Source organism: Rhopilema esculentum, chromosome 2 (genome assembly GCF_057945365.1).
Source record: "Rhopilema esculentum isolate cy_ngs chromosome 2, ASM5794536v1, whole genome shotgun sequence".
In the NCBI taxonomy this organism is placed as follows: Eukaryota; Metazoa; Cnidaria; class Scyphozoa; order Rhizostomeae; family Rhizostomatidae; genus Rhopilema; species Rhopilema esculentum.
Genome location: NC_142816.1, coordinates 4,556,163 through 4,583,655, shown reverse-complemented (window position 1 = coordinate 4,583,655; position 27,493 = coordinate 4,556,163). Strand labels below are relative to the sequence as shown.

General features: G+C 37.7%; 3 protein-coding genes across 4 annotated transcripts in view; 1 reads left to right on the top strand and 2 right to left on the bottom strand.

Moving 5' to 3' along the window:
* The window catches only part of LOC135695491 (PIH1 domain-containing protein 1), a 179,264-nt gene extending 175,764 nt beyond the window's left edge, over positions 1-3,500 (bottom strand). Inside the window, exon 1 of the mRNA XM_089109743.1 lies at positions 3,381-3,500. The gene's annotated coding sequence lies outside the window, so the exon portion shown is untranslated. The remainder of the gene's footprint in view (positions 1-3,380) is intronic.
* The window catches only part of LOC135695492 (centriolar satellite-associated tubulin polyglutamylase complex regulator 1), a 13,526-nt gene extending 8,194 nt beyond the window's left edge, over positions 1-5,332 (top strand). The window contains exons 9-10 of the mRNA XM_065214605.2: positions 188-245; positions 1,926-5,332. Of these exons, the coding sequence (XP_065070677.2) occupies positions 188-245; positions 1,926-1,992 (125 nt within the window). The 3' untranslated portion in view covers positions 1,993-5,332. The remainder of the gene's footprint in view (positions 1-187; positions 246-1,925) is intronic.
* On the bottom strand, positions 3,974-27,493 carry LOC135695490 (uncharacterized). 2 transcript variants are annotated; one of them, XM_065214600.1, is made up of 10 exons: positions 27,334-27,493; positions 19,203-19,252; positions 17,237-17,339; positions 15,752-15,925; positions 9,315-9,505; positions 8,275-8,378; positions 7,054-7,093; positions 6,642-6,653; positions 5,634-5,732; positions 3,974-5,387 (listed from the first exon to the last, which is right to left on the bottom strand). In XM_065214600.1, the coding sequence occupies exons 1-10, from the start codon at positions 27,344-27,346 to the stop codon at positions 5,064-5,066; spliced, it is 1,110 nt and encodes a 369-aa protein (XP_065070672.1). In that variant the 5' UTR covers positions 27,347-27,493; the 3' UTR covers positions 3,974-5,063. The 2 variants fall into 2 exon arrangements, with proteins under 2 accessions (XP_065070672.1, XP_065070671.1); XM_065214599.2 differs by lacking the exon at positions 27,334-27,493 and adding an exon at positions 21,896-22,192.

Sequence of the window (27,493 nt, the reverse complement as noted above, 5' to 3'; positions counted from 1 at the left end):
TTGTGCATTTCAGAAAGGCAGGAGATATTTTCAAAATTTTGATACATGATTGAAAATATGAAATGTTATGCAGACCTGTTAGACAGAATTTTAATGCTGTGCTGAAGATTAAGTATTTGCTGCCAAATATTTAATCATAGGTATTCTGCTTTTTATTTTTTGATAATCATAATTTACATGCATTTAGGTATCCTGCCGGATAAGAATCAGTTCATGGATCTTATTGAGAAAGATTCAACTTCAAGGTTTGGAAAATTTTGCTTTTCACCGGGATTTATTTAATTTCTATGAATATCACAAATAGCTTAAGTATAGCTGATTTAATTGAAACCTTACAGGGAAAGAACAATATGTAATATAACTCAACAAACATGCAACATTTTTTATGCAAGAATACCCAAACCTTTGCTGGGCTTCGGTGTTGTGCAAAATCTTTTATTCTGAGTCTGAAAAAGTTTCTAAATCGTTCTTAAAGGCATTGAGTCATGGTAAATAGGCTTTCTCTATAGGAGGTCATTTGGTTTCGGCGTGATCGCTGCTGTTTCATGTGATATTGGCATCCGTTGTTGACAACTTGCCATTGATGGAAACTGTTATGTTAATCAGTACGAGGTGAGTTCATGTGACCAGTTCAAGGTCAACCAATAGCATCGCAGTCATAAAAATCATGACTCAGCGGATTTTGGCACTTAGGGTATACCCAGTCTATTTATCATGACTCAGTGCCTTTAAGCGATACAGCGTGTAAATATGGTAAGAATAGAGAAAGAAAGTTCCTATTATTGATTCTATCCTTTATCATCATTAAAGCAATCAGGAATTGACTGGCACTCTTGTTTTTCTGCTAAATACTCAGATAGATCAAGAGAAAAAGTGTCGATAATTTTTCAGCCTGGCTATGATACTTAATTAACTCTTAAATTTTACATCATAATATTCTCACGAAATATTTTCACATCAAAATAAAAGTGTTTGACAGTATATAATTTCTTTTGTTTAAAATTTTTTTCTTTAAGATTTTTATAAAATCAAGAACATGTAGCTAAATGAAGACTCATATAAGGTGCCCAATCTGTGCTACAAATTTTCTACATGTCCTACAGTTAAATTTGTCTTTCCGTCGATTTTATCAAAGGCGCTAACTCTAAGAATTGCAGGTAAATGCGACTGAAGTGTAGTCTTTGAAAATTATGCTTCAGTTACAAAGATCAATCAAAGGTCATTTAATTACACGAAGCAATTCATTGCTCGGAAAATAATCCTTGAATTGAAAAACTAGCGTGCTGAAAGCGAAAGTAGGATCACAAACAATGATCCTTTTTTTCCTGGGCTTGTTAGTAATTTCTCAGCATTTCTCGATACTGCCAAAGAGCAGCATTCTGTAAAGAGATATTCCTATGATGCCTAAGTTCGTTCACTCTCGCCAATTGTGATTTGAAATCTTAACGTATAAGTTTCTCGAAGCAAGTTTCTTTGATCTTTTTTTTATTTAGGTAAGAGACAACAGAAGCTTCATTTTTCCCACCATAAATTGATACTTCAGTTTCAGTTTTGAGTGCCAAGTCGTTTTAGAAAATGACAAACAAACGCTCAAACGTTCTAAACAGCGATGATGAAAATAAATTGTATAGTACAAATTCCACTGTCCAATGCAATCCAATGGAGTTTCAAAGCCAGTCTCTTACACAGCCCGATCAGGAATTCATTACTTTTCACCTTGGGTCTCAGAGCTGAGATCCCAGCCCCATGGTAGAACTTCAATGTAACCTGACCATTAGTGCCCCTTAAACATATCACTTTGTCCAGGCTAGTTCTTTCATATGATCAGTTGATTATTATCTCTTGATTGAAAGTTCTAGTCTTCTCGCTATGAGATGGCAATGTATTGCCTTTATTATATTTATTTTGATTTTCGTTTTACTCAGGGCTTCGCCGAGACCACTCAGTGCTAAACCACCAAGGCCGCCATCACGTACAAAAACTACAAAATGACATTTTCAAGTGTAGTTATTAATGTAAATTGCTATGAATTATTTGTAATTTTATTTATTGAAATAAATAGTTAAAAACCGTTCTTTGTTTGTGGTATTTACTAAAATAAGATTCTTTCTGTGTGAAGAAAAACAGTGAAAGGCATATCGCTTTCATACAGCATCCATAAAAAAGATCCTCTAAACATTAAACAGCATCCACCAGAGCAACAGAAAGATGTGCCCACCAGGTTCGCCAGATTTAAACAAGCTCCAGTTGAGCGTACAGAAGATAAGATTCCTCAGGTCTACCTAACCTGTTTTAGCATTAGTGTGAAGTTTAAGTGCGAGTTTTATGTAGACAACCCATTTAGTTTTCCCGATCAAAAGTCTACTTTTTTATAAAAGCCAGGTAATTTCTACCGAAGCTCGGTGTTCCTATTTCTTGGACAATTTGATGTTCGAAATTCTGCACTGCTGTTTGTTATGCTCGAATGTTTCAATTTTTCAAAGTGATTCTTCTTCAATTACAAATCATAAATTGTTTTCAAGACCAGTAAATAACAACAGTTTTGCATTTAGAAACAGTAAATAACAAAATAACAACGATTTGGATTATATTTATGTAAATTTAAAAGAGATGCTTTTTATCTTGCAGTCTTTTACTTGAGGTTGGTCATTTTTCTCCGTTTTTCTATTCTTTGGCTAACGAGCCTCGGTGTTGTTTTCTTGTAAAAAAGTGCCGAATGTTTAGTAACTTGAATAGCTTGGCACATTAACGTTTGTATGACTTTAGGCAGAGGCAGCAAAACTTTTGATAAGACTGAAATTATATGCAGGTTATAAGACATTGCATCAAAAGGGTCTTCAACATACGACTGTTGAATTGAGTACGTTCTTACATCGTTCCCCCTTCCGGATGGGCCCAGCTATTGCGACAATGAAAAGAAGAAAAGAAGGTATTCATCCTCCTTTGTTCAATTGACATTCCGTGTCTTGCCCAATTTTCTGCTTTTTGAGCTTCTATTTTTTTAGAACTTTTCCAAAGCCGAGGTTCACATTTATAATCATTGCTTCAAGTACTTCACTTCGGGGCTGAGGGCACTCGACTAGAAAAATGACGGGGGGTGTGCGGAAAACCTTTTGGCACTCTAACCCTGTTCCATCAAAATTGCCAAAAAAATGTAGTTACTACAAGCTAATGTAACTGAAACATGCTCATCCTAAGAAAAGCCTAGACTAAGGGTTATTAACCGTGCTTCTCGTGTGGGAAGCCGTGACTATTTGTGATGTTGAAGCATTATGGTAGCCATCCCAATATTCAAGTCATTTTGAAAGCATTGAAGAAAAGATTTTATGGAACGGTCACAGACTTGCAAATATTTAACCGGTTCATAGAAAGTAACTTACCAGCTTGAATACAAAGCTTGCTTGGAATAAATAGAAAGCCTCTCGCACAAACGGCCTGGCTTCGAAGGTTCTGTCCTGCACACCATAAACATGCCCACTGAAATTTTGATATTATTCATAAACAAAGCGTTCGTGAAAAGCGTGGTTTTCAGTCCTCTTGAGAGCTTCGCTTCAAGTTGGGACTCAACATTTCGTCATTGCGGGCGGAACTGTAGAATCCGAATAAGCACAATGTTTTGCTGGATGTCAGAATTCTTAGGAGAATGTTCCTTTACCCTAGGCGACCTGTGATTCGTTAAAATGCAGTCAAAAAACTCCTTGACGTGTATGACACGATATTAATCAGATTCTTGAGTTTCGCCGGCATTAAAGGCTCAAAATAAAGCAAAAGGTAAATGCTATTTTCTAAACATAAACCGTGTCTTGTAACCAATTTAGATAGCGACCACAGAGAGGTTCAATGTCTATACCATGGAAATACACCTTCGTTTTTAAAATTGTTTCTTAGAGCAAAGACTTTGCTTAGAGTCTTGAGGCGGTTAAAGAACATCCTTTATATCTCCCAGAAAACACAAAATGACGCTTGCATCGTGTGACCAAAAACTTAAGCAATTTAATGAATGCGAAACATGTTTTGACTACATATTAATAACAGAATCCATATCGACAGTCTTTACAAAAAGAAAAAAGATTTCTATTTGAAATGCTTGAAGAGCAGGAGGAAAAGCTTTCACCAAATTTAGGACTTCAAAGTATTAACACAAAATCTAATGACAGTAGCTTAACTACGAGTGCTTCTAAAATGCTAAAATAGAAATTGATGTACAATTAAGAAATGATCTAATTACAGAAAAAAGCGACAGAATAAAAAATCATTTTACAATGTTTGCTAAGCAGAAATATAAAGAAGGAAATATATTTAGGCAGCTATTGATAAAGCACTGATGACAGTTGTAGATAAAGAAACCTTTATGATTATGGTTTTAGCTAACAAAATGGGCGTAGTTTGACAATTATACTTTAAACGATGAAAAATAAACTGTTTACTAAATGAAATTATCCTTGATGTAGATTTATGCGACTAAGCAAGTTGAAATGTAAGTGAAACAGCATTTTCTCTATTTGGTCTAGCTAAATTTAGATGAAAAAATGGGCTAGAAGCCATGTCTTATACGATGCAAAAAAGCATCGCGAATGGTAGGTTAAAATCCTTGCCTTGAAGATCTGATCACGCCTTGCGCTCTAAAGACATGTGCTCGGTCAGGCCATTTCGCTCGAAAGACATGTGCAGTTCAATAGGATTCCCACCTAGAATGAATTCTAAGGAAAAATGAATGCTATCAAGGGACGATGAATTCTAGTCGACAGAAAGACGTTATTAAGTTCTGCAAAAGATTTCGCTGGCTAGAAAAATATCGGAGCTATTGTTTCTAACGTGCTGGCACCAGAGAATCCTAAAACCCTATTGAAGTCGCCTGTTGGAGGCAAACAGGGATGTTTCAAATTAAGCTTCTACTCCGGCATGAAAGCAACCTCAGCTCCGATAAATACTAAAAACAAAAAAAAGAATATGAGACCTAAAATCCTTGGAGATATCGACGTTGGTTAATCTGAAAAACGTTTTAAATCATTGCACTCAACAAGTGTCTGAACGGTTCATGAAAACACTGTAGGTCTTTAAAGTTAGTCAGAATCATCTCCTCCGCGGCGACGACGAGATCCTCCTGCGCTGGAAGTTTTCTTTTCCATTTCCTTCCAGTCAACCTTCTTTGTGGCGGCCTCCTCATCCTCCTCCTTCTTAGTGGTCTTACGCAACGATACAGTAGCAAAAGCAGGTTGCTTCCCACCGTCGTCATGCTTGGCCTCAACCTTTCTCCTGGGTTCTGCTTTTTTGAGATTGGTGCTCCAAGCGGGCTTTTGCTCTTCCTCTTTCTTGTGACCCTTCTTCCCAACGTTGACCAAAATTTTATCGCTTCTCTTGCTTTTTGCCAACCATTCAGGCTGATCCTAGAGTAGAATAAAGAATCTACTAAATTCTAGCTCATTTTATGGCTAAAAAAGGATACACAGACAATCAGTTTAAGCGACAAAAATAAATGGACGATATCTTCTAAGTTGACATAATTGACAAAAACACTGAAGTTAAAATGTAACCCATCTAACAGAAATCGTAACAGGTGTCTCATATAACAAATGTACAGCACGTATAATTGATTCCCTTCAATTTTTGTTATTAGGAAACTGGCGACAAACCTCGCTTCCACCCTTCTTTGCTCTCATAGCCATGAATTTGTCTTCCCACAATTGAGCTGAAGCTTTCATAACGAGGTTGGCAAAGCCGGCACCAGCCACCTAAAAAGAACGTTAAAGCAAATCAGCATTGCAAAAAGGATGCGAGTTAGCATTTTGTAGGAAGATAGCATAGTGGGCCATCTAATAAAAACATACTGGATGGAGGTTTTTCCTCCTCATTTTCCTGTTCCGACGGCAGGCCCGCGGAGAGAGGGAGAGCAACGGAGGCAAATCGCCCCAGGCCCTCAAAAAGTAATGAATTCTAATTCAACATGGAGTTTACATAAAGTGACGAAATTATGCCATAAAAATCAAAACATTTTAAATGAAAGAACGAATAAGCCAATCTATTATGAAAGCTGGTTTATGAGTTTCTCCAGAGCTACCTTTTATAGAAATTCATAAAAATAATACCTTTCAGGCTTAGCGTTAAATGAAATAATTTGAGACATGCTGAAGTCTCTCATCTAACACTCTTCAAAGTTTAAAATATCAGAAAAAATATCGGAAACTCAGAGCTAGCAAATGTATATACAAAGTTGGGATCGAAGTAGGCCAATCAAAAACGCGAGCACATGACCAATCAGTTACCCAATCAGTGCCACTTAAAAATACTTTTACTAGGGATTTATATTCTTTGAAAGTACTATGCTGAAGCATATGACAACGAGTGACTGACGGAGTATTTACAGTTAAATTTGGTAGGATTTTTCTCATTTGAAAGGAGGCCGGGTCTCTTATGATGGAAAAGAGGCTGTATCAAGAGAGCCTTGCATAATTAAGGAAAATAAGCTTTAATTATGGCCTCGATGGACTTTAAACTACTCCTCTATACAGTAAATCTGTATCAAACTAAAAACATACACGAAACTAGAGACAATATCATGAGTTTTGAGATCTGGGTTTGAGATCTGAACTAATCGCAAAAGGTATCTCTTGATAGACGAATAACAATTCGAAAAAACTTACTGCTTTCTTTGCCTATGGAAATAGAGAATAAAAAAATATTAGAATGTAAATTTAACATATTATCCAAATTCAAATTAAAACTGACATATATTCAGGGAGAATGTAGCAAAATTTAGATGTAGTTTTGCTTAGCTTGAGCAGGAACATTTAGCAAGGTTAATAACTAATTTCCTTCGAAATGAATTGTATTCTATAATGCCAAAGAATTTTACGATCTACTGTTTTAAACTTTATTTCATCTCTACGTTTCTAGTTTTTCTTTTGCTGTTAGTAAGATATATAAAATCAAAAATTGGATAAACACTTCTACTTTTTCTCTTGCTTTAAATAAGATATTCATGATCAAAAAGGAAATAAACAGCTTTTTATCTTAGCTTTGCCATATTCTTAAAAATGGAATAATTTTCCTTACCGTTTGTGGTATGATGAATCCAGATGGTAACTTTGGGTCTCTGTAACGAGAAACAATATGAGTCAGTTGTACTTCTCTACTTTGCATGCATGGTTGTTGTAGCAATTTAAGAATGAAATTTGTTTATGAGTCTGGGCAAAATCTTTTCCAACAAATGGTTTGATAGAGAAACAGTTTTGTCATGGCAAAGATCGTAACAGGGTTTTGGATGGTAATTTGTTTATGATGAAAGTAAAACGGATATATCATGTTAAAGAACAACACATCAGACCAACTATATTTCTACAGCTACAATAGATACCGATGCTCTTTTAAGATGTAGTAATAAATTGCACACCGCCTCCGGAATTTATATTACATCACGTCCATAAAAAGTGACGGTCACACTCATGCCGGCTACGTTTAGGCCTTCTTTCATTTAAGGTTACAAAATTATCACATGACCCTCAAAGTTCAGCTTGTAAAATATGGTGTCCTTCATGGGATTGAAAACAGAATAAGCCTTCATTTTGCATTTATTTCAATTTATTTCTGTTGTGGTTTATTTATTATCGATTTTTAATATTGTGATTCACGTATATGTCTAGTGCTAAGAGATAGTCAAAATATATTGCTCCTCATGGCCGTTTTTGTCATGTAGTATAGTAGTTTCCATTCTGTATAGTTTGAGGTAATTTTGCTTGTAACCTTTCATATCGAATAAAAAAAGAAAAAGCCCGGATAATAAAATTAATATCTTCTTGGTCATAAACGCAAATTTTGTTCTCAGTTCAAGCAAACACGAGGCAATCCTGCCCAAAGAAAACTGTCCCATTACCTCATTCTCAGTAGTGCTAATCACACAGCTGACCAAAGCGTGGCAAATAAAAAATGAAATTATTTAATTTACAATACCCAAGCAAAAGCCTCGTTGTCATTCTTTTTCTAGTAAAGTTTTCAAAAGTAGTAGTGTATAAGGAACACCGCAACGCAACGAGAATAAACAACAACAAACACACAACTCAGTGATGGCTAATATTTCGCCCCAGCATACGGGGCTTCATCAGCGCATTTTTCGCCGCAAGATTTCCTCCGGAGTCCGTCGAGCAGCCTGCTATCGTGGCCTCTCCTTTTTTCGGACACTCAAGGTTTTCAAACCTTTGTCCCATCGGTCAGAGGAGCGGAAACATTTTCTGGACTTGGTACATGCAGCCTTTCATGATTACATTTAACATATCTTACCTTCCCTCTCTTTCTGCAACCTTCTTCTCGTCTTCTGCGTCCCGAAAATTCTGCTCTTGCTTCTCAACGTCAGCCTCTGCCTTTTTGACTTTCTCGTCAATTTCCTGAAAAAGAAGCCAATTTCATAAAAATGATAGAATGATCGTATGCAACGCTTCCACTATTTCGTGCCTAGGAGAGTCAAGGGAAGGGGTAAGGAGGTGCAAAGGTCCGGGGCCTGGGCACCGATAGAGCTGGTGATAATCTTACACCATGTTACTATCAGATTGTTAAAGGGTCTTTTTAAAACACGGAAGGTATTCTTTCAACCACTTGTATGGAAATCAATGCCTGGTAGTTTATCACAGAGAAAAACGATAGCCGTGTCCTTAAAAAACCTTAAAATTGTTTCAACAATTGTATCTGAAGAGAGAGTTCCTCTAGTTTTCTGAAAAACTACAAGGCATGGTCATAGAAAATTTTCTTAGGGGAGCCAATAGGCTGGGGGATGCAATTTTACTGTTAGAAACACCTATTCACTTACAGGGAACCCCAGCTTACCAACAGGAAACGCCCATAACTAATTAAAGGTTACGCAGAGGCAGCTTCAAAATCATAGAATTAAATCCCAATGAAAACACGCACCGCTTCAAAATAGCTCCGCACTTCAACCTTTTCTCGTCGAATTTTAGACGAAATGTGAAATTAAAGCTGCCGAGAACTGGTAGCGAGTTCTGCCAATTGATTGAGCAATTTGATAACGGACCAAACGATAAAAAAATAGACAGCAATAAGTCTACAAGGCCACAGAGAAAGGAAAATTATTTGAGAGAGAGAGGGTCTAGGGGCAACTTCCCAAGAAAATTTGCAAGGAGACGCAACCCTCTAAAATGCTCTTAGAATCATTTTCTTCAAATTGGTACCACGATGATATCGAATAGGGTAGCGTAAAAAATACACTTTATTCTGAAAGGTTCTGGCCAATGCCTTGAATATGATATTCCAAACCCTGTTGCTCAATAAAGAAAAAAACAAGTACTGAAGCAATAAGGAAGACGCACTCTCTTTTGCTTGAGAACCACATTGAGCCTATCCTGGCTTGTCTTGATCTTTGTTTTAAGTGAGCGCAAGTAGATGTCATAATCATCCATTGTAGAGCGGGTCTTGCCTCCTTTTGGTGCAGCTTTCTTGCGACCAAACTTCTGTTCAGCGTATTTTGTCATGCCATCAATAATAGCTTGTTGGACTCTCTCTGCAAACATAAAACAAAGTTTTATGACGTAAGATCAAACGAGCCTACATTTTTGTTTCAAGGAATGGTAAAGAGATTGATTGCAGAGATGTTGAATCCTTTTACAATTCCATTGAAATCTCTTAAGAGTTAAGACTCAAAGTGATGAAAACTTTGGTTGCCTTCATGACCAGAATCTTTCAAGGAACTTTCATAAAGTTTAATTTACAAGTAATTGATAAAAAATGCTACTGAAATTTTTGCTATGAAGGAGGAAGCAAAGAAAATTTGTACAAAAGCTAAAAAAGCAATCGTCGGTGACGAAAAAGAAAATAACGTAAATTTCTAATAAAATATAATGATGATCATTTATTACTGATAACATCTGTAAGCACAGTGATTGATACTTGATTTAAAATGATTGAATGATTGTGTTCCTTTTATATGATTGTTGACTGAGGATGATTCATGATAATTATTGATGATGATCATACTGATGTTGATGAAAAAACTGACAACGATGACAGCAGTTATGCTGATTTTAATGAATGTGTGATGATAATGATTGGCGATGATGACTGATAATAAGAAGTCGATGGTTGAGAATATGATGACTATTATGCAGACGATTAGTAATGACCATGGTGATTTAAATCGTCAACTAACAACTGTAACATCTTCTCAAACAGAACATACCACTTTTCTTATTATTTTCAGAATGCTCGTTTACACTTTCTGAGTTGACTTCAAACCTCCTCCGCAGGTCTTGCAATGACCTCCAACACACTAGACTACTATCAAAGGTTGTGAGGTCAACTTTGCTATGAGAGAGAGCCTTTTCAAACCGCTCTCTATAAAATGAATGGCCACTAGTACCCCAGTGGCCACTGGATAGATCGCACATAGACAAGCACTTTCTTTCCAAATTTTCTTTATATGAAATATTATCATAATTAGAGTCTAAAGAAAGTGACGACCCGTCGTCGTACTCCAGAAACAGTATATCAGCAGATAACGCAGACCCTATCTGGGGGTTTGAAATCAAATCACCCTTTCTTGCAGAAGGAATCTTGTTACTAAAAACTGCGGCAGACAGGGGTTCACTGGACAGGCTCCTAGGACGCATCTTCTTATCTGGCCTACGCGAGTTTTCTTGCGAATTACTTTGGGATAATAACTGTGCATTGTGTCTTCTCTCTGTTCCCTCCTGCAACCTTTGCTGTTTTTGAACAAAAATGGGTCCTTTGTCACTATCATTGAAGCCAAATAAGGGCAATGGGTAGCTTTTGCCCCCCGTAACCCATGGGCGACTTCTTTCGTTTTCAAAAACTGGTCTTGCACAGACTTCATCCGTTTTATGGTATATATCACTTCCAAATGTTTCTTGGAAAGACTTTTTTCCTTGCCTACTAAAGCTCTTATCTATATTGTCAATAAATATTTCCTTTACCAACGGTTTAATATTTCCTGTAGACTTTTCTGTTAGCATTTCTGCACTTTTCCATGTCTTAGGCCTGTTACCATAAGCCAGATCGAATGATCCATCGAACGTTTCAAGGTCTTGAATTTTCTCGAATCTCCCAATTAAATTATGCACAGATTTGGCTGGTTTGAGACGGGCAAGAAAGGCATCTGATTGACTGCAGGGATGAAACGGTATGAAGTCTGGGTTACTTGAGCTAGCGGTCAATCTCTGTTTCAGATTAACCAATTTATTAGTAGTAATCAAATTTCCTTTGGCAAAACGGAGGTCCTCCTCCTCTATCAGCGTGGACAGGCTTCCTTGTGACTTACTCATCCCCCCGGCTTTGCTTCTGACAAGACACGACTTTTTTGCTCTTGACTGGACCTTGGTTGGTTGGGTTTCGATCGTTTTTCCTACTGTAACGTCACCTAACGCCGGATCAGTATAACATTCTTTCTCTTTTTCTACGACCTGCCTTTCACTACACGCATCTTTCGATACACATTTCTTTAATTTCTTTCCAGGTTCGTTCGGCACATCTCTTGGTGTATGTCCAGCGGTTTTATCTACATAAGTCTTCGCAATACCATCTAAAACAAGAGATTCCATGTCAACCATACGCAAACTGCTTTCTTTGACAGGTCGCTCAACCTTGTCTCCCGACCTCCAGAAATCTCGAGATGTTTTCCATGTATCGAGCATATCTCTAAAAATTAAGGCTGGTTCTTTTTCAACAGCCTGTCTCTGGATATTCAATATTTCTCTGTCTTTCTCTTTCGCATTAATTTCACCTGAAACCCATGGGTTCTGTATCAGACTCCCATTGACCGAATGTATAATTGTTGCCTCGCAGTCCTTTGGCAGCAATCTTGTATCCTCCTCTTCTTCTTTCGAAAAGTCTTTCCTGTTAACTGCAACCATACTGTTGCGAACATTACCATTTTCATCAAACATCAAGCCCTTGAAATTATCAGGACTCGCTCGTCTAACAACTCGATCAGGAATGAAATCAGACAAAGCTCTCTTAAGTCTTCCTCCATTACCACACGTAACAAAATCACTCTTTTTCTGCTCAACTCCATGACCAGAAGCCTGACCTCTGCGGTTCGTCGTTTTCTCCCCGATATTCACGATGCTATCAACCACAAGGACTTGTGATTGGGTCTGATTGCTCGGGAAGACAGGATTCTCCGCAGCTCCCGCGCTTGAGGTTGAACTACAGCTCGCGTCATCGCTTGAGCTACTGCCCATGTTGCGGGACGTTGCGAGGGAACACTCGGGTGACATAACTATTCTCCCTCTACCGTAATAGAGGTTGTTAACCCGAATCATCAGCGCATCAAAATCTTCCATGATGAAAAGGAGTTGTAACTTCTGATTTCCTTTGCCTGTCGTTGGAAATAATGTCCTCTATGTTTTTAGATAAGAAGCCACCAAAATTACCTATCTCTACAACGAACGATTAATTGAAATGAATGTTTCGTCTAGAATTCCGTAAAAAATTCAATTGTTTTTGTTCTTTTAGTATAACATTGCCAACTTACAGCAGCAGATGATAGTGACGTCAATAGCTTATTTTGATTGCAACAGTACTGTAAAAACTTATGCATTCTCTATCTGAAATGCCACTGAAAGTCGGTCTAAACAGCATCAAATCCATATCTTCAGTTCTTAACCATGTCTGTTTTCAATCTTAAAAGGTACCTTTTTGTAGAGTAACGCTGTCAGTTATTACTGCCTCTCCAAAACCAAATTTGAATGTTTGGTTCTCAAACTTCTGGTCTGTTTATCCAGTTACGTAACACTGTCAGCTACAGCTAGATATTGACTAGTTCTTCTTGCACTGAAAACAAGCAAGTCCTCAAGCAAGCAAGACTGAATGTCCTCTTACGCTCAAATCTCTGTCCAGACGTCTAGATCGATTAAGAATTGCTCAAACATGCTCTACATGACGACTGTTTCATCCATCGAGTTTAAAATATTAATAAGTTCTAATGTGATGTGGAGAAAAGAGTGCAAATGAGACAGGGGGTAGAGTCTGTAGGTAGCCTTTGTATGAAATCCTTGCAGAATGCAAACCAGAGTTTAATACAGACCAGTAGAAACGCCATACGCACAGTTATTATCACCAACGTAGAACAAAGCCACGAGAGAAAACATTTTGAGTGTTTTGAGAAGTGGCGGACACCTGACGAGCGAGGGGGGCGGTCTCCCCAAAAATACTTTGGAGGACAATGGCCTTTTATTCTAAAACAATGGGGAAATGTGACGTCATTATAAAAACAATAGGCTTGCCCCCCCCCCCCCAATATTTTACCAAGTTTCCGCCCCTGGTTTTGAACTCCTAAGTGTTTTAGTCGAAAAGTAAATTCGTGTGCTATCTTTTCGTATAGCTTGAAATTGTTCATATAGATGCCATGGAACATTGTATGGGCTGCTAAAAAGGTACCCAAGATGGCTGGACTTGGAATGGCTGACCTCATTTTAATTTGCTTCGTACATTTCCACGTCAGTAAATCCATGACAAGGTCATGTTTAAATATATTCAATGTGAAATCCATAAAATCATTAATGAGATCTGAACGGATAATCCAATGGCTAAGAAGATTTTAATGAAAAATTTCTTGGTAAAATTCTCAGGCTACCTTACCAAGCAAACGACGATCTGCGCAAAGTTCTTTACGCAACAAGAATTGTTAATTGCAAATATTAGGTCAAACGTTTGCCATTTTTGGCAACACTGTAACTTGTAGCTCTCAAAAACCAACTAAAGTTGTCCATGACTTAATCGTCTAACGGGTTGTTATGCATATTGTAAATGCTAACCAAGCATCGATTATCCTCTTAGGTAATGGAAGGGGAGGTTCCAAAAACTGAGAAACAAAGGCCACTACAAAATTAATTAACCTTAAACAGGGGTGTAGTGCTAGGGGGCTCAGGGAGGGCTGAGCCCCCTTGTTAAAGTTGAAATTGGCTAATTTCTACTTTTGCTATTGTTTTAGGCAACATTTTGTGCAAAAGCCCTCCTTGTTACTTTGATAGCACTACACCACTAACCTTAAAGTATTCCTTTTAAAGAATATTGTATTTTAGTTGCCTCATAACATAATATTGTCGAAGTTTTAAATTGATTTCAAATGTGTTATCAAGATTCAGTGCAAATTTACGCGATTTTAAGAAACAAAAAATTTACGCTTATCTTGCAGATATGTGGAGAAGGTTTTTATCCACGGACATCAGAGTTCATCAAAGTAGAAATTAGGGTTAAAAATTGACAATGAATAGTGATTTTGATGAACATCCTAAAATATATTGCTTCAACTATTGTAATTTCTGTCACTAAAATTAATGTCACGACATGTGCCAAACATTAAAGTATTAATTGATAGTGTTATAACAAGCAAGATGTCCTTGCTTAGTTTTCAAATGATCAAGAGTCTCCTATAACATCAATTGCAACAAAAAGTAGTTATATTTGCAAGTTTTATACAGTTTTTATAAGTTTCAAACCTTTAAAAGACCAGGAGCCCTAACAATTGGTCAAACATTAAAAACAAGTTAAGAGCATTTGCTAATGACTTTCAAAAATTATTACTTGCACTATACCCATCCAACGGTATTCTACAGTCAAATTTTGTTTCGTGTCTAGATTTTATTAACTAACATCGTAATATTTTAAGAAATACCCATTCTAAAGGTTTTGGAAAAATTGAGGACAGCCACCCTTAACCCAAATTTCCTTGTTTTTATATAAAAAGAATATAGTCAATTTTCTAATAAGGTTTTAAAAATCGCTTGGCGAACAAAAGCAGGTGAAGTAAATATTATGTTTAATTTATAAGTTGCGGGCCATAGAAGATGAAGATAATTTGGAAATTTTAAATATTAATTTTCATGGTTTAACAGAAATTTTGTTTTAAAAGAAATTTAAAAACGCACGAAATCAACCGCACGCTTAGGTAAAGAAGTCTTTGGTTGTTCTCCCAATAAAATCAAGCTGATTTTTTCAAATTGCGCTGACGGTCAGGCTTTGTGGTTGAAGAGTTCTTTAAGAATCAATGCGATCTTTTGGTGATAGAAAGCGTTTTTGTAAGCTACTTGCAAAATAAAGGGGGGTATGATTGTCGGAGAAATGAGGATAACGTGAGCTTGTGTTACTTAAGAGCAAAAAGACAGTAATGAAATCACGCACAACTGTCCTTGCGCATAAGTGCGTGTTTGACTTCGGGCGATACTGCCTTTAGCTTAGAGCTTTTTGGGCGATACTGTCAATATCCACAGATGCATTTACTTGACACTCTCAAGCAACAGAGTTCCTTTTGCTAGTGATTTGTATCGATGGTGCGGTAATGATCAGTGCAAAGAGTCATGATGACGAACAATGATGGTGGTTGATGATGGCAGATGATGATGATTGGTGATGGCAGATGATGATGATTGGTGATGGCAGATGATGATGATTGGTGATGGCAGATGATGATGATTGGTGATGGCAGATGATGATGATTGGTGATGGCAGATGATGATGATTTATGATGATTGAGCAGTAGTGATTATGACTGATTTTAATTGTTTATGATTGGGTATGATAATGGTGTGTTGTTGACGGTTCATCAGGATTTTGATGCGATGGATGATGATTAGGATTGCTACGGATTATGATATGATGATTGATCATAGTTCATGACGATTATTGAGATGATCGCGATGATTCAAACTATGATAGCAATTGCGCGGTAATGATATCAGTAGAGGACATCAAATTATCGATGCATACTATCATGAAAAACAGCGATACTTACTTCGCCTGGCTTCATTCATTCCTTTCACTGTGCCACCCATGACAACTGACTTCTTGCTAGTTGTGACAGACACTGCTGACCTCGATGTCGACCTTGGAGCCTCTTCTTCCTCGTCGTCATCAGCAGGGGCCCTTCGCCGGCTTCTTCGGCTGCTTGTATCTTCTTCCTCATCGTCTGTTTAAGAAAATCAAAAGAAAGATAGACTAGACTAATGGCTAATCCATTTTTCCACAGAAGGTCAAAATAACATTTCCATCTTGCCGCATTAAATTTAATTTCAAAATCTTTGAAGTATAACAGCGATAAATCACAAGCTTTCAGGTTACTTAGACTGAACTGACGACGGAAACAAATAGAGCAGATAAGGCTATTACGTACTTTTAAAAAATAGGTCTTAGGCGACAGCTGCCAGGATATGGCCTAAATAAAGTAGAGATATCCTGATAAATCATGCAGAAAATTATTTCATGCAGCCAGATAAAAGGCTCTTATTGCTTTTCATGAAATCATGCAACAACAGTCGGCATGGATAATATGTCACCCGAGGGTCGAAAAAGGTGGCTCATCAAGCACTTATCCTAAGTTCCACTAGATGATCTATTTTGGTGTTTCAAAGCTTTTTAATTAATTATTTCTATTGAAACAAAACACGAAAGTACTGAATCTTAAGGCCAAAAGCAAGGCAGGATTCATGACCACGCCCTGCTAAAAGGCTACTTTCAGAAAGCACTGACAAGAAAAGGTGTCAATTTTTGTCTTTGAACCATTAGTTTCTTCCTAGGCTGCATTGAAACGAGGCAAAGTCTGCAGTTTTCCTAAAATAAGTTCGAAAGACTTTGCGAAATTGAATGGAAAATAAGCAAACTTTCCAAAAAGACGGTAGCCCTATTTTTTCTCAAAACTCTTCACAGTTGTTCTAAACTAACAGAAGCGATCGTTTTAGCAACCACATTGTTTTAGCAACAGCAAGAGAGACAAAATTATTCGTTTTATTAACTTCCAGATGGCTCAACGAAGATGTTCCTCACATATTGTTCTTTCCATGGTCGGTAACCGAGATTTTTGTTACAAAAGTCTTTTAGTGCCATCAGGCATAATGCTTTTACTCTCAAAATGCTGGTCATCAACAAAATCATTGATTGCACGCGACCAAGGACAAAATTTCATCGTTAGTCATTCGCGCATGTGCTAAGCGCAGTCAGCTGCAACGATTAAAAAGCGTGGCATGATATCACATACAACTGTGCTTGCGTGTTAGAGCGTGTTGCTTGTAATTGTCCGTTATTTCTAGTTTTTTGTTGCAAAAAAGAGTTCGTTGCAAGATAGTCAGTCAGTCAGGAAGGAATGCTAGAATGGTGACGCCCCTAAGCAAAACACAAAATATGGTCTAGAGCTCTATGTAAGATCAAAGATTCGATAAGCGCCCAAACTTACAAAACTCCAATGCTTATCTACCTGCTGGAAAAGGTTAGAAAGCTATGTTACCTTGTTGTTGTCGCCTGCTTCTTCTAGTGCTTCGACTTTCTTCTTCCTCATCATCATCACGAGCTGCTCTTCGAGAACGACGGGATCGTCCAGTGTCCTCTTCCTGGAAAAAACAATCGAGGTTCACTTATGCAAAGACCTCTTTACATTGCCTTTATAGATCGAATTGAATTATTGATGTCAAAACATAAATATGTTGAGACTTTTCATGGCATTTTTCTACAGTCTAGTATCAGTGCTTGCTACCAAAATAAAGGCTTAATATGGGAGAAGGCTGATGATTGATGATGGGAGTAAGGAACCCACCGTACGAAAATCCCTTTGAGAACTTTGCCTTAAAACGGGGTTCTTAAAAAAGCCACTTTGATAAATTAAATCTGACAATAAGCATGTTTTTGACAAAGAGACCCAAGCTCTTCCAATTTTCCAGTTATGATTATAGGGTTATGTCAAAATAGGAAACTGGTCCACCCCAGTCCACCCCAGTCCACCCCAGTCCACCCCAGTCCACCCCAGTCCACCCCAGTCCACCCCAGTCCACCCCAGTCCACCCCAGTCCACCCCAGTCCACCCCAGTACACTTCAGTCCAAAATAGTCCACACGAGTCCACCCCAGTCTACTTCAGTCCACCCCAGTCCAACCTAATTTACACGAGTCCACACGAGTCCACGCGAGTCCACACGAGTCCACACGAGTCTACACGAGTCTACACGAGTCCACACGAGTCTACACGAGTCCACCCCTGTCCACACGAGTCCACCCCAGGCACTCCTCGGCAATACCCCTGCTGCATCCTTGTTTATCCTTCTTGCAAATGCATAAGCAATCGTCGAAAACGATTATGTTCACCATCTACAGAATACTTTTCACTAAACGAATGCTCACTTATATCCATTGCAAAAAGTCTCGAAAATCTCCTCAACTTTCCAAGCACGACCCCCATCAAAATGATCAACTTAGAATCTAGTCGATTTTGTTGACCCCCCGAACGTAATTTACCATCAGGGAAGGCTTATGAATCTTTGTATTCCAAAGCTTCAAATCTTGTTTGGTTTTAAAGATTTTCCGATTCCGTTCTATCCAATAGACCGCGAGCAAATAGACTGATTCAAGAAAAGAATAATCAACAACAAAACAAACGAATGTTTGCATTCGCAGAACCTTTTCCGTCTATAATGTTTGAATCTCTTTTGTTCTAGCAATGGACAGGAATTTCGCAAGGTAGCCTGGATATGCGAGAGCATACAGAAGTTCAAAAGAACTCTACTTGCCGGTCGTAATGACCGAGATAAAATCCGCGCGGAGAACCAGTACATGGCGTGCAAATTAACGCGTGAGCTATAGAAAGGCGACTCGGTGGATCATAAAATTGATTGGAAGTTTGATTACGTATTGCTGCTTTGATTCTCAAATTTAGCCTCGATATTTTGTCATTCAAAATTTGATTTTGATTTTGCAAGTCACTAAAACCAAAGAATAACATAGAAGACAATGCTTTAAGAACTTAAGTCCTGGGGCACCGCGTCACCGCATCAGTTTCATTCAAAACTGGAGATATAGAGCCAAGAGTTCAGGAAAAATGAGACTAAAGCAAAAAACGAAGTATTTGCTTAAATATCCATAAAAAGTCTAGTTAATACCCATTAATTGTGAAATTTGTGAATGGGAATATAATTTAATCCTTTTTTTGCAAAAAAGGTACGCTAACATGGAACTCAGGAAAGATTTCATTTGCAGACAGTGCGGGTAAATTGATTTTAGAAATACCAAATTCAATAAGCATCCAGAACTGATTTGCATTTTGTAAAACTTAACTTCTCCCACAAATTACTAAGCTCTTAAAGCACTCTTGTCGTTATGAAGACACTACTGTGACTCTCTTCATCTTTAATTTGGTCACTTGCAGGAGATTTAAACCCAGCTCGATTTGGTTACGACTAATTCACAATCATTTAGTCACCTCACCTCATCATCATCATTATGCACTCTTCGGCTTCGGCGAGAGCTGTAGGTATCTAGAAAATAAAACATCAAATTGTAAACAGACCTACAAAATTAAATTATAAGTGGCGCAGGGTATTTTAACTAAAGGGTTCATATGATACTCTAGTGATATTTTCATCATAATTTACCAAAATCAAATTTGTTTTATTTCCTTCGATAAAACTTGTCCACTTGTTTTCATACCAGAAAGTTTCAGGCAGCAAAAACATGAAACCAAAAACCTAGAGACCAGTGGCAATGAGGGCACTCCCCTACTTACTAGAGAAAGAGCATAAAAGCTCTCATTAGCGCCCCTTAATTTGAGCCCCTCTTTTTTGAAGACATTACATTTGATTAATTTCAATTAGCTTTCGAAGCTGCTAGCAAAGTTTTTTGAGAACATTTTTATGACATTTTTATAACAAAAAAATGCAGAGAGGCATTTTTATAACATTTTTTACTTTGAATTATTCATAAGCCCCCCTCTCTAATAAGCACCCCTCTAGGACTGGAAAAATGGGAAAATAGATAAGCCCCCAGGGGGGCTTGACAGAGCATTAAGGGTAATTGAAGATTTGCAGAATAGTAAGATACAGCAGTACTGATATATGAGCTTTTGAAAAAACGCACGCCATTCCAATGAAAAGATCAGACAAAGTTTCCCAAGCCTTTGGCAAATGAAACTTAAGCCAGAGAAATTTCTCCAAATAATATCATGTATCACATTTGTCATAGCCCCGTTGATGTCGTTTGTCGATTGAGACAACAGAGTCAGAGTGTTTTCATAAAAAAATCATGAAAGCCCATGGGCTGTAAACCTAATGGGCTGTAAACCTAAACATGATCTTTAGATGCCAATGAAAGTCCGCAGAGCATGCAAAAGTTCTTTAGTAAAACAAAATCTAACTAACTAGTGTGTGAGAAGGAAGAACCGCAGGATAGGCTGTTCGCCGGATTCTGTGAATCTTGCAATGAGTATGATATAAATACGAAGATAAAATTCAGGAACAAAGCAAAGCGGCAACGAGAATCCAATGTAATAAGAGAAATTTTCAAAATAAATTAAATTAAACAAATACTAATATTTCGCCCCGGCAAACAGAACTTCATCGGAGTACAATGAAAATATGCAATATACTCGATGATGCGGACACTATCCAAGAATATTAGCGAAATACTTTTGTTCAGGCAGGTCAGAAAACTATTGCGTTCGCAATGATTTACAAATACAATAACAGCCACTAGTTCTTCAAAATAAGAAATCACCACCAGAAAAAGCATATCTTGATAAAACGAGCATTAACGCTAAACATACGAGCAGAGGCCAAAAACATGGCGGTCAAGCGATCAACGCTTATGAAGGAGGCCAATGAAAACAATGCAACTAAAATGCCACACCCACCGCACCCGGTTTATCATCGTTTCCCTGGACAGACGTATGACCTTAATGGCACTGTCCGGAAAAGGGAAAAACACTTTTCTGTGTATCTGGTTCAGCTCTTAGCAGCTATAAAAATATAATTCGTCGAAAATCAACAAATAATTGGTGACTGCTTCGAACTGCTCTCTCCGGCTCTCCTTTTTCATTTCAGCGGAAAGAAATCTTATCAAAAGTGCAACACAAAATAGTAAAACATTCATTGAAATAAGAAACGAATAGTAAGGACATAAGGAATAAAAATACGAGGTTGTATTTTAATTGCCTATCACTTAGACGCGTTTCTAATAGAATTTTGTCATGAGTGGATACTGCTTCATGTTGCTCGTTAGAAAATAAACTGGGAAGCTACTATTGCTCGGGTCCTGAAGTACCTAAAACAGGTTAAACTTATGTCAAAGATCGCTTTTACTTTGTCAAATAAACGTTATTCTCTGCTCACTGTTTTGAAAGTTTAAATCCAATTTGGATAGAGAGGCGGCACATCTGTTTTCACAATCAGTTGACTCTTAATCCACAACCCAGCCCAGTGCAGCTCCGTGTATCAAATAACGCTTGAATTCAATTTCAACGAACTTAAATCTCACAAATCTGCAAAATTTTCTAAACATGCACATTAATAGCTTATTTACAACCTATGTGCAAGATATATTCGAGTGGAAAGTAAGAATTATGCTCAAAACAGAGAACACATGGATGTACCAGACATGCCAGCACCGGAGGTGTGACAATTTGGGAGTGGTGGATTCTCCCCGAAGAAGAATTGTCGTAAATACCGTGAAAAATGATGATTTATGCAATCCTTTCGTTGAAATCACACACAGCATCTATCTTTTCAGTGTTTTATATGAGAAAGACGCTAAGTCTTCGTGACGGGCGAATAAATAGGACTCCTCTTGTGTATCGCTCAATAAACAATATTTGTTCAGTAATAAGAAATAAATTCAAAGCTACAAAGAGAGTTTTATGTTCAGAAGAAAAGAATCGCGTATGCTTTATCTTCAATACGAAAGACCTATTCATCTGTGATTAAAATCGTGAAATAAAAAATCAAACCCTTTCACTGTTTTTATAGGCAAAAAATCAACTTTGGGGTGCAATTTTATAAATAGATTATTTCTTTAAAACAGCCGTCTTTTTAGTAAAAACCGCGCGTAATAACGAAAAATATTGCGGAAAAACTCCAGTATTTCGCGCGTGTTTGAATTGGAACGGTGCAAGATGTTTAGGTACTCACTCGAATCGGTAGAACCTGACGGGCTCGTGGATGACGGGCTACTGTTACGGATTCTGCGCTCCCTTCTCGGCCTTCGAGAAGTATATTCCTCGTCGACATCCATTATTCTTTAATAGCTGGAGCAAGGGCAACCGTTTTTGAATGAAGAGACACGAAGACTGCTCTAAATCTGTTGTCTAGAGAGGACTGTTCCAGGCGGCAAACAAAAACAGCCTATAACCCGAGTGACAAATTATTCCTTTCGATAAGAAGCGAGCAACCAGAGGATCAACGGGTCTCTCCCTTCTGTCTGAGCAAGCAATTGCAACCTGACAAAATTTTCATTAGTAAATATTTATTTGTTGCTCTTTGTACTCCTCAACAAAAGAACAATAAATCCCTTTTGTCGTTATGATTCTCTTCGTTATACCATTAAACCTAAGTGGGCACAAACGAAACGAGCGGATGGGTGCAAATTATGGGCCGCTTCATTTAAGTTGTCAATTGTAACCGGGGGTTTTCTATAGACGATTTATAAAAGTAAGAGTCGGGTGAAAGTTTTTATAATAGCTGTTAGAAAAAACGATCGACCATATGGAAGGAAACGAGAAGCTTGTAGTAAATCAACTGAGATGTAGAACCCAAAAACTTAACTCAAACACATTTCTCTTGAACTCAAATTGTTCAAGAGAAATCGAATTCTAGGTTCTATGGAGATGACGTCATACTACGCGAAATTGAAACATAAAGAGCAGACACAGAGAAAGAAAAACTTAGTTTGGAATCATAGAAGTTTTTAGCTTCTGACTGAGCCCCATTAAAGTAATTTCTATCAAGTTGCTCTGGTTCTTAAGCAAAATTCCATGTTCAAGGAGACAAATACACACAATGATACATCAATTTTCAGGCAACTTATTGTCAAATACAAAGCCGTTACAGTAATGTCTGATGAGGGAGGAGTGGGGTTCACATGTTACAATTTGCTCATTATCTGTGCTTTGTCAATAGGTAATACCCGTTTGGGTCAGAAAACAGATCCTTACATACTCTTGAGTGCCTAATTACAGGGGCGGGGGCCGGGGGGAGTGCGGGAATGGAAATGTTTTTGTTTTAATCAACGAAAGTAGGCCAATGAGTTGAGTTAAAGAGAAAAAACATCAGTTCAACCTATTTTGAACTTAGTTTCAAACATTACGCACGCCTAGATACAAACAGTGGATGTAGCTTGCACTAAACTTATAAAAATATTAGCAGTTGCCTCTTTAATGAGAAAGGAGGCTGTCGCCAAAACCAGTCCGAGACCAGTCTAGGGTCTTTTTCCAAACATCAAAGGGAGGCTGTCGCCAAAACCAGTCCGAGACCAGGCTAGAGTCTTTGGAATCCATTATATTTCTTCTTTGACATAGGAGCTTGGTGGGGAAGATGGTGGCAGGAACTAGGGTATACTTCCCCCAAAAATATTTTTCTAACATGGCCTTACCAAAGGAAGAGATACTGTGAAAGTATAAGAGGCTAAAACATTTCGCGAATTTTGCTAGCATTTAGAGACCGTGGAAACGAAGATAGTTGAGACTGCTTAGCCTAAATTTTTACAATAATTTATCTAAAACCGTGCACATAATCACTCTACCCTTGATTTTCGTCAAACTGAGAAATTTTAAGTCCGCCCTCCTCCCAATACGTCATTCTTTCTAGGGTGCCTTACTATATTCATTGTTAGAAACTAATACCACATAGCTTGTTATAAAAATTCCAGAATCGCCATTTTACGATTACGAGTTAGCTCAAATTGTTCGTCAGTTAGATATCCTGCCAATTATACAATGCAATTTTTTGCCAAATTTACTGTGTTTATGAAAAATCCCTAGTTGTTACATTTGTGTTGGTGGCACGAAATAGTCAGTGGAGTATAGGTGGAGATTAAAATGGTTTCCTGTACATGCTTATGCTGATATTGTTATATACAGTTCACAAAGAAAGTATTGTTTTCAGTGCAAATTCAATGTTTCTTGAAGATATTTCAGACGAAATTAGTTTCCAGACTACTTTCGATTCATTTCATAAACACTTATGTATAGTTGATTGTATAACGAAAGTAATTAGATTCAGGGAGTTTCTCTTCTACGTTGATACTTTAATCTGTTCGACTGAAACATCGCTACAGAGTTATTCACCACATATGCTTATTCTTTGCATAAGACATTGTGGATTGGAATAGGTCAGCGACAACGGAGCATAGGGGCTCGTTGGGGGCTGGCTGGGGGTCGGATGCCCCTTGCCCAAGCAAACTTGCCAATCTTTTTTACTTTGCTTTTGCTTTGCCCTTTTTATGGCGCTTCGCCGCCCTATGCTGCAGTGTCTCTGAGATGGGAAAATAAATAATTTGAATTAGGAAGGGAGCTTTTGAGGTAAATCACAACAAAGGCTAAACTATAATAAAATTGGATATGAATTTCGTAATAAGTGTCCAATCCAGTTAGTCAGCGTTCTTCTTAATTCTCGTTGACTAAAAATTTGCCTTTGCCCTTGAAATTTCTATCTAATTTTGGACCGTTCTTCTTTCCGAAAAATACTAACCTGCGGTTTTCGGTATATCTCTTTTGCCCGATCTTACCACAATAAGCTGCTTTGATTCTGGTTCGTAAATATCTTTGAAACAGTATATTTATTGATAAGGAATTTACAAACTTCCATTTGGCTTCCAGCCACTATGAAACTTCTTCAATTCTTCAAAATGTAGGAACGCATTACCTTAAAATTTTCAGTAGTAAAAGACAGATTCATACCCCCTAATATAATAGATCGATCCTACCCCCTGACGTGGAGGCATAGGGAACTAGACAATAAAGTTCTTTAGTTGACAAAACTATCAAACGAAAGTCTATTGTAAACATCCATTTTCTAAGAAGATTAGTGATCAGAGTGCAAAATAGAAAGAGCCACAAAAATTTATTAGCAATACATGAACAGCTCTCTCTAAGCAAAATCCGACTTCGAGGGATTAGCCGAAGGGTGGTTCAAGGATGACTGCATCCAGGGGGGTGAGTCGGTGAAGCCAAAGGCAAGAACGGTTGCAAGAATGGTCTCCGTAGGAAAAGAAATTTCAGCAACATCTGTTTGGCCATGAAATATAACTAAGACATAAAATCATGTAAAAATCAGTGAATTATGTGCTTTTATAGATGATCTATAGGTGTTGCTTAATTTCGCTAGTTTCTTGATGCTAGAGGCAATTGTTTGAATAATGCTTTGTTTTCAATGTTCTACTAACAGAACCGAAGCAAAGTGAAAGATAAAAACACCAGGGCATTTAGGATGTTGTTTGTGCACTGACTTGATGCAACAGGGCAAATTTTTTACAATATATTTTAATTTAAAAAAATCTATCACTTGTTTGAGAAGACCAAAAATCTGGGAATCGATAGGCAAGCTGCATCATTCTTCTCAATATACATGTATTGGTAATGAAATGGGATAATAGTATATAACAAGATATTGTTATAAGAAAGGCTAGTGTTAAAAAGAGGGGCTCAGGGGCACACCCCTTTGCCAACCTCCACTGCAGACACTGCACTACTACAAGAGAGAATTATTGGAGATGCATCATTACTTGAAGAAATATGAAGGGAATAATTTTGAAGACTTTTTGTCGGCACAATTAACAATAACAATGGCAAATATGGGGAATTTTTCATTAGAAACAAAGGATTTTTCATATGTTTAGGAGGGAATCCCGCACATCTTTGGTAGAAATGAACATCTGGGAACCCCCTTGAGCAAGAGCTCATCTCAAAAATAGTGGGGGCTGAAGAGAAACATTTTTCTGATTCAAATAAACGGTATCACGAAATTGTGTTTTATGACTTTATATAAAAGGGGCTTGGCATGGGTCTTGCCCGAATAGTGTTGCTTCATTGAGATGAAATTGCCCGACTGGGCCTGAACTAAATTCTGCCTGATTAGGTCGGGGGGGGGGGGGGGTTGCAGCCACTAGCCCCTATATCTTCTATGCCTATGATCGCAGAGGTATAGCATCCGTTCCAGTTTGTGATGCAATTACTTGCAAACTGAGGGTAGGTTCATTAGATTTCGCGGTCTAGGTCCTGGGAAGAGTTTCCATAGTAACTACACAAAAGCGTAGAAGGCGTTTTTGTACCGGATTTCGCTATTGTTCAAGAGGTGCAAGACAAACTCTAAAGTTTTCTCACATTTTTCAACGGTGCGGTGTTTTCAAAACCATACGAACGGCAAATGATTGACGCTCAATTTAAGACAACTGCATCTGACACCAAATTGTCCTGGGAACATTTAATTTTAAGAAACAGATTGAGAACAAAACATTCTTCTCTGCCGTGCATATCGATAAAAGTCCCTGTATAGCTTCTAGGTAAATCTGTTGTTCACGGACATTCATGCATTCAAAATCGGATTGTCTTTACATATAAAAGGAATTCTAAAGCCTCATACATCGAAAGGGATTTCAGGTTTTGGGCATTTTTCGGGAAATAGATTTAGTTGATTTATCAGTTTATGCAAAGTCTAATAAGGAAAATCGATAGGTATTAAAAATACAATTAAACATGTCCTTTCTCGAGACAGTTTCTTTCAAGAAGGACTTAGCAGAAAAAACAGCTTTCCAATCACCAAATGTTTGTCACAATGGGATTTCAATAAAATATCATTTGTTTACATCTGTCGCATAAATTTTACAAATGACAGGTAAACCCTGCAAATTTAAGACTCACTTCATAAAATGAACACCCAGCTTACCAATTTATATGTGTTGGAATGTTGCATATTTTAGAAGGGAATGCATAAAATTGTTATTCTCCTTATGTCCGAGTCGTGATTTGCCAGACATTCTTATGTCATACTATTTTTAACTTCTTACAGTTTATATCAAAGTTTTTGAAAAGAAAGCCACGATGCAGCTCAACCAAAGGATCATGTGTGGTATTATCTAAGCTATAAAATTGGATTTGCTAAAAACGAACCCCATATGTGACTTTCTCGTTATGTTCTGCACCCTGTTGGCAGTAACAGCCGACAGGTGAGTATAAAAAGGGAAATGACGCTTAGTTCTACTTTTTTATGAGAATAAAGTTCTAACGAAAGGGCTGATTTTAGAAACAGACGTGGTATCACAGACAGCTGCAAGAGACTAACAGAGATGGGTGTCAGAACGTGATGGAATTCCACGCTCCTTCTCTAATTCAATAGTAAAACCACAATACGTTTAGTCACCACAAATTTCATCTAACGCATCAAAACCCCTTTCCAATAAAGGAAGAAATAGATCGGTTGACTACAAAAGGTGTGTATGGAACAATGATATGGATGAAGAGAAAGCAGAACACAGATGCCAACCCTTTTCTGCCTTCAGACAATATTTGCAGAAATATCATGCTTCCAAGCACGGTATTGGTTTCATTACATACATATGTGAAGAAATAGCATACCTTCGTCGGACATGATGTTTTTTATAGATATTTTGCAGAGTCAAGCACTTTTCTTTTGGACAGCTGGCAGCCTGATCTTTAATCCTTCTCCTACTAGCCCGACCCTTCGAAGACACCTCTCTCAGATCAGCGAAGGAGGTTGGGAGTGAGAGAAACAATA

Coding starts and splice junctions, on each gene's coding strand:
- LOC135695490 (XM_065214599.2), bottom strand. CDS start 21,998: ATGGATGTCGACGAGGAATATACTTCTCGAAGGCCGAGAAGGGAGCGC. Junction 9,506..15,751: donor AATGAATGAAGCCAGGCGAA/GTAAGTATCGCT, acceptor TTATGTTTGCAG/AGAGAGTCCAACAAGCTATT. Junction 5,388..5,633: donor CAAAGAAGGGTGGAAGCGAG/GTTTGTCGCCAG, acceptor ATTCTACTCTAG/GATCAGCCTGAATGGTTGGC.